Raw genomic sequence first — 7390 nt, 5'->3', positions numbered from 1 at the left:
ATATATAGCCCCTAACATTGTGTATTATAATAAGTGTAAAAAATAAAATAAATACTTGCTGTTGAAGCAGATAAAACGTCAAGAGCCAATCACAGTGAGCCATGTTTGGTTGCTAGACAACGAGTGGGCCAATTAGCGCTATGCTTGGAGTGCTTGCGGTGGCTTACACTGTCATTAGGAACGACGGGGCTTAAGGAGACGGTCCGGTGCGAGCTGCATTGGAGAGATACGTGTCAAATTGTATCGTAAGGCAAGTGAGTTTTGTTTCCTCATGATGTAAACATTTAAAACACCAACTGTCGAGGCTACCTAACTTGTTCGTCCGGCTGTGGTAGCCCTCCGGCTTCTGTTTTCGCTGTTCTGCGGTGGTAGCGCTCCGTGGACAACGTTAGTTTAGCGCTGACGGCTGGTGAGAAACCCGAATAACATTTGCTTTATTATGCTTTATTTATTTATTTAATTTCATCGGCAAACCTTAACGTTAGCTAAAATAATGCGTGACTGGACACTTTACTTACCTGGGATTTTTGAGTTTCCAATAATTAGGAACACCGACTGCGCAGTTATGGTGTAATAAATCCTTCATTCAAACGGCCAAAAATCTTCATTTCCAATTTAAATACTTTTAGAGATGTTTTTAATTTAATATAGCTGCCAATTTTGTAAAGGGATGTAGCTGAACTTTTCATTATATTATATTATATTATACTATTATATGAAGGAAAGATTTACTACAGAGAGCTTTAGCTTCCATAAACAGTGCGGCTTAGTTTAGTTTCTGCTGTGATCCCATCAAGTTCTCCGGTCTAAAATTTCAGTGACTATTTTATGTTATTTCACCATTACACTGTAAACACATTCTGTCAGGACTCAGTTTGTGAATGGTGACCTAATGAGCTAAAGGTTAGCACTTGTTGAGTAGTCTATATAAGCCGGGCCCATGCTCCTCAGGCTTTGTGGCTGAAGGCTTGCCATCTGTTTCTGCAGACTGATTAAGTATCACTGAAACCAAAGGTAGGTCCCCTAAAAGTCACACTTCTCATAACAGATGGTGATAAGAGGGGAAAATGTCTGAGTAAGAGAAATATTTTTAGGTCTCACTCTGGTACAGTAGCTGATGTCTTGTGAAGCGCTGTAAAAGGATGTTGTATGTTTGAAGTAGTGTCAGTGCACACTGTTTATTTTGTTAGAAGGAAATACTTTCCTCACATAATTTTTTTCATTCATGTTTTTGAACGTGAATGCCTGCAGACAAACAAGCATGTTGTCTGTCTGGGATTAGTCTAATCAGCTGATAAGCACATTGAGATGAGAGGATCTCTTGTGTCCCAAACCGTAACCTGTTAGATACTCAGCCTGCACTGACAATGGTTTGATAACCAAAGCTACATTGTTACATTTGAAGCTAAACGTTTTAAATAAACGCACTGTGGGGTAACTGCGAGTGCGCTGGATGTTTTCTGTGTAGCTTGTTGCCACTGATAAGTGAATAAATCACTTATCCTCAGACCGTGCTCTCTAGCTTCATGCCTCCATCTCTCACCACTGCCTCCCAAATCCTTGTAATCCAGACGAGTTGAATCGCTGCTGTTAATCTGATCGTCTATTTCAGGAGCAGGCTGCGTAGGTGGATCCCGTGGCAAACGTTGCCTGTCCTGCAAATGCAGTAGATGATCCAGAGACAAAGCCTGAGGTCTGCACTGCAAACATGCCAGAGTCCTCCCTGGGTGAGTTTTGACGTCTTTAGAGGCCACTGAATATATATCAGTGCAGTGTTGTACCTTCAGTTCTGAATGTCGACCTCAGCTTTGCAGAACACTTAATTGATAAATATGATTGATAAAAGCCATTTTTAGTGACACCTAATAAATGTATTGTTGGACACTGAATCAGCGTAGAGTAATGTACAATACTTAACAGGCTTCTTTCTTTCTCCACAAGTCAAGGACGGTCGCAGCAGCTCTGTTGAATATGGAGCATCCCCCTTGAGACAGTTTAGCCAATCATCACTGCTGCTGCACAGAAACTCCCACATGCTCAGTACCTTCTGCACAGAGCACAATGTGCAACAATGTCTGTCACACATCAATCAGGTTGGTAGCCTTGCACATTACCACAGCTGTCACTGATGTTAGGTGCCCTATTGAAACGTGTACATGACTGCAGTCTCCTGGGTTTGTCTTGTACTGCTAAAACAAATTAGCCTTTAAAGAAAATCTTTATTTGAATGAATGTTTTCAGGGACACAAGACAGAGAGAATTTGTGTCAGTCCTCCTTCACACTTTTCCCTTTGCTCTGCCTTTAAAGGAAATATCTTCTCTTGGCCTCCCACCAGTTTGGACAGAGTCGGGCGACAGCTCAGAGCTGAATATTGTGGCTGTGCTAAATTGCATGTATGACCTGATTCAGCTGCAGCGCCGGGGCCTCAGAACCCTTGAAAGCATGGAAGTGGAGCAGCTTAAATCTAGCAGCAGCATCGATCACCTGCAGCTCACCATCACTCGTCTGAAGGTACACTAGCTCACCTGAAAAACACAGGTAGCATTATCTGTAGTAAAGCAACGTGCTGTTGGTGAATTGGCATTAGAGTTTTGTTTCTTCCTTTTATTTCTGAAAAAACATTGTGATGTGCATCCTTTTGTTAAGCTCTCCAAAACACTTCTGGTCTTTTACTGAGTCCCTGCCCATTGTATTATTTTTTAGGAGCAGCTCGAACTCTCTAAAAGAGAAAACACGGGACTTCTTGAGAGAGAACGGCAGCTGCAGCTGAAAGCAAAAAGTTTGCAGAGCTGTCTGAAGAATGAAAAAGAAGAGGTATTTTTATTAAGTGCTGCCACAGACAGTGTGAGACCAATCTGGCTTTCATGGTCTGGTATCAGGAGAAAGGGCGCCAATTTTATTAGAAGTCACAGATTCTTTTATTCACAATCCCCTAGGTTCAAAAGCTTCAGAACATTATTGCAAGCCGGGCCAGCCAGTACAATCACGAGATGAAAAGGAAGGAAAGAGAATTTAACAAACTGAAGGAACGACTGAATCAGCTGCTGGTTGACAAAAAGGAGAAGAAACAGGGTAAAATCCTCTTTAGATCGTTCGTTGCATCAATAGTTAATTCAATGTCTTGTGTGTGAGAGGTGAAACTTCTTTCCTTTCAAGTCTCAGAATTTCTTATTTTCCCACATTTGTTCTCCGGGCTCTTCAGCCATTGATGTATTAAACAACATTGGGAGAGCTGATGGGAAGAGAAGCCTTTGGAAAACTGAAAAGACAGAAGCAAAGTAAGTTCACTTCTTTTATATGTCAAATCTGGGTTTTGACTGCAAAGAATCAAGTTAAATTACTAACATTTAACTGTCAGTGTGAAGATTGATTGTATGTGTCAAAGTTATAGAGGTTCAGTCTGATACTGCCTTAGTCACATGATCCTAGAGACTGGGCAAAATGCATATTCTCCAACTAATTCTTGAATAGTTGCAATTTTTTTAAATTTACTGGTTGCAGTGTTGAGGCACAACCTTTACTCCGAGTGCCAAAATTCTCAGTTTCCAGTTTGTGTTGCACCTTCCACAGTTTAACTAGCACTCGGTGAGTAGTTGGCAAGTGTTTGCAGACAGCCTGACAGCTACAGTAACCGCGGCTATCTGCTAGTGACCAAATTAATCATAAGGTGGTCTTTGGTGCATCACTGCATACCTCTTTGTGATTATGTTCACCTATTGACCAGCAACCTCCAATAACCACTCGCCTAGAGACACTGGTGTCTAGACCTGTGTGACTAAGATGACTGGAGAGTGGAAAGTTGGCATTAGAGAAATGACCCCTCTGCTCAATCTTCTTTGTTGCTTGCATAAAATGTTAGTAAGGGTGGCCAGTGGCACTCTGAGAACCCTAGATACATAGGTGAACCTTTTTTGGATCAGAGACACTCCTCTATGTTAGTCGCTATACTTTGGAGCCTCAAACAAGAAGCAGATTAGTGCCTTTGTCAGTTTTCTAGGTCACTCTAATGAACATTTTTGGCAGCATGAACCTCAAACATGGCTGGCACTAATCTTGGATGTTTCCTCTTAAATTGAGCGCAACTGTCTAACTGATAAGAGACCTGTGTTTCTCTTCATAAGGCATGAAGGGGAAATGTATAAGACTCTGCTGAGCGACTATGACGCTCGCCACAGAGAGCTCGTGCTGGAAAATGCAGAGCTGAGGAAAGTGTTGCAGCAGATAAAAAAAGACATGGTGTCCATTCTAAGTTCAAGAAAACCAGCTGCGAAAAGCGACAAACCTGAACACAGTGGCGTACAGGTAGTGTTTGATCACCTTTTGTATACTTTGTATTTTTCTTTTGCGACTCTTCCGTCACATTTTAAAGCTGCTGATGACATTTCCTCGCAATTTTAAACAATCAGCCTCCTTCTTTGTTTCACTTAGTCGTTCAAAAATGTTTGTTAGATGTGCTACCAGCAGACTGGAAAATGTTTGATTTATTTATTCACTCCAGGTCACATCGGAGGAGGAAGAGGAAGAGGAAGAGGTGTTCGATTCCAGTAAGGAAAGTGTAGAGCTTTATTGCTTTCATGCCCGGGAGAAACTGACCAACAGTATTCGTCTCCAGTGGAGGAGACTTAAGAGCCATGTGGAAAGACTGGACAGCCAGGGTAAAATACTGTGACATCAACGATTCCTCACTAATGCAAATAATTGTTTAAATTATTAACTGAAGCCTCTGCTGTGATTGCTCAAAGAATTAAAAGTCAGTATTCACACATGGACCTGTTATGTTTTTTTGTCTGTTCAAATCAAGAAATGTTATGAGCTGATTGGAAGCAAAAGATAATGAATGGTTTGAATATTTTATATACAGCGGCTCTGTCACTTTGTGTTTGATGTTTACTTACTGTTCCTTCTTGTTGAATTCAGTATTTATAAGACACGTTTATTTGGGCTTTTTGCTTAGCATCCTTGGTTCAGATGGTGGAAAGCAAAAACACTGATGCTGTTCCACAAGAGACTCAGGAGGAAGAGATGGACAGACTAAAGCTGGAGATCCAGCAGTGCAAAGACTTTATTCAAACACAGCAGCAGCTCCTGCAGGTACGGGTGAATTAGCCCTGAGGTTGTGTGGATTTAAAAGCTGAAATTTGCACACAGAGAGAAAGTGTCTTTAATATTTATCGGTGTTGAGTGAAAGGAAAATACATTTACCAAAAACAGGATCAGAGATGTCTGCTACTTCTCACGTTACTCTGGAATGAACACCTGACTTACTGTTGTTTGTGTTTTGGTTGAAACTCATTTTGTTTTATAAATAATCAATAAATTGTTGATTAATTCATCCACGTTCCTTTCTTTCCTATAGCATCAGGTAAGCTCTGCATGTGATGAGGAAACCGCATCCCTGCTAAGCAATTGCTACATGCTTCAAGAGAAGGAGCGCCTCGGGGACGAGTGGAAGACTCTGGAGGAGCAGAGGAAGATCTTTGAGAGGGAGAGGAAGAACTTTACAGAGGCAGCCATCAGACTGAGCCACGAGGTGATTAAAAACAAATATTAGTTTACATCTTGTGCAAAGTTGTGTGCATATGACAGGTAAGATGCTTGAACTGTTTTTAAAACCTTTTTTTGGGTTCATTTTGCAGAGGAAGGCCTTTGAGGAGGATCGGGCAACATGGCTCAAACACCAGTTTTTAAACTTGAGTCCATTTGCAGACTCAAAGAAAACCCCATTGTTAAAATCTAAAAGTGCCTTTTTGATATGTGAGTCTCTCAGTTTTCTATCAGTTTCCCTAAAATGAAGAGCAGCAGTTGCTTTAGATGGTTTGAAAATGTTACGTATTGACAGGAGTTGAAAAAAGGAAAATATATCCAAATAGACTTATGACTAAGTTTCTTTTTAAGTGATGAGTAATTTCCATCAATTCCAGCAGTCATTAAATCAGCCTCTTTTTTCCCCAGCAGCTGAAACAGAGGCGGCTGCGACGGTGGCTCCAGAAAAGCTCATCAAATGTCCTTCAGACACAGCCTCCCCCACACCCAGGTGTGTCGCGCTCGCGTCGGCTTCCACCACTGACCTGTGTCGCACGCTTTGCTTTATCCCAGAAAACAGGTGTGGTTGCTTTATGTGTACCACAGTTTCTGAATTAGTAATAAGCATGGCATAATGTACCTGCATGAACTTAATATGAAGTTTTCCCCTCAATGTGATTGCAGCTCAGTGCAACCAAAGACAAATGGGGAACATGTGGAGGAATCGGGCACGTTTTGTGGAGATGTTTTCGTCCAGCACCAACAGTGGGAGTACAGCGAGGACCACACACTCTCACAGGAGAAGAACAGCTCCATCTGAAGCCAAAAACTCCGTTCACTTGAATCAGACGTATCATGTCCAGTGTTTATGTCTGATGCGTCTGATGGGTGGATGCCAAAGGCCCACAGATGGACTGTAAAATGATTAAACAGCTTAAGAAGGAAAGAGCGTTAAGAGTGACGTTTGCTGGATCTGTATTAATGTACTGCATATAGTATGTAGTTAGTTTACTTATTTATGGTACTGTAAATCAAGAATTGGCATATCTTACATTTAGATGCTGCTGATGCAATATGTGACAATATGTGACAATATGTGACAATATGTGGCAATATGTGACAATATGTGACAATATGTGACAATATGTGACAATATGTGACAATATGTGACAATATGTGACTGGGTAAATCAAATCAAGTATGCCGGCTCTGTTTACAACACTGAGAATGTGACTGAGTGACAGCTCATTTTTCCAGTAAATGTTGCTGTTAGGTTTGTAACAGGTAGTTTATCTGCTGCTTTGAATAGGAAGAATGTAACATCTTGCACAATGTACATATTATGTAGGAGATAGTGACTTTAGTCCACTGTGACGTTAATATGATTTGTCATGAAACAATTTGTTTCTTTAATGTCACTTTTCTTTTAGGAGCTTTGTGTTGACAGGTGGCCGTTATTTTCCTCTCAAATGTTAAATGACATGTTCATGTTCACGCTCATTATAGTTTTGACTTCTATCGGGGAAGTAATCACTGATTTTTTTTAATCATCACTGCCTCTCCTGGTTCCCATTCCTCTGTGGTGGACTGAGACTGGAAAACAAAATGCACTATAAGAAGAATACCATGGCACCAATAATTATAGCCATTCAATGGGTGTGTTTATTAAGAGGTAAAATAAAATACTTTATCTATATGAATAGAATACACTTGGTTTTGTATACTAAACACGGCATCATTCATTAATGTGTGTCTCAATGTTCTTCCTTTGCACAAAATGAGTGCATACAAAACTTCTGTTGACTTTAGGACATCACTATGTGCGTGTTTCTGAATCACTAGTTCATTCGAAGTCAACAGTAGAGG

General features: G+C 40.8%; 1 protein-coding gene across 2 annotated transcripts; it reads left to right on the top strand.

Moving 5' to 3' along the window:
- Positions 1–110: 110 nt before the first annotated feature.
- Positions 111–6646, top strand: LOC102211313 (afadin- and alpha-actinin-binding protein). Of its 2 annotated transcripts, none has more exons than XM_013911351.1 (14): positions 111–254; positions 1613–1727; positions 1942–2093; positions 2309–2512; positions 2705–2815; positions 2938–3073; positions 3204–3279; positions 4123–4303; positions 4500–4656; positions 4956–5092; positions 5358–5531; positions 5638–5755; positions 5957–6104; positions 6209–6646. In XM_013911351.1, exons 2-14 carry the CDS (start codon positions 1709–1711, stop codon positions 6342–6344), a joined length of 1749 nt encoding a protein of 582 aa, XP_013766805.1. In that variant the 5' UTR covers positions 111–254; positions 1613–1708; the 3' UTR covers positions 6345–6646. The 2 variants fall into 2 exon arrangements, with proteins under 2 accessions (XP_013766805.1, XP_005734999.1); XM_005734942.1 differs by lacking the exon at positions 111–254 and adding an exon at positions 264–409 and having other exon boundaries at positions 5954–6104.
- Positions 6647–7390: the final 744 nt, after the last annotated feature.

Source organism: Pundamilia nyererei, unplaced genomic scaffold (assembly GCF_000239375.1).
Source record: "Pundamilia nyererei isolate P.nyererei 1_Seehausen unplaced genomic scaffold, PunNye1.0 scaffold00061, whole genome shotgun sequence".
Taxonomy (NCBI): domain Eukaryota; kingdom Metazoa; phylum Chordata; class Actinopteri; order Cichliformes; family Cichlidae; genus Pundamilia; species Pundamilia nyererei.
This window is presented reverse-complemented; position numbering and strand designations above follow the sequence as displayed.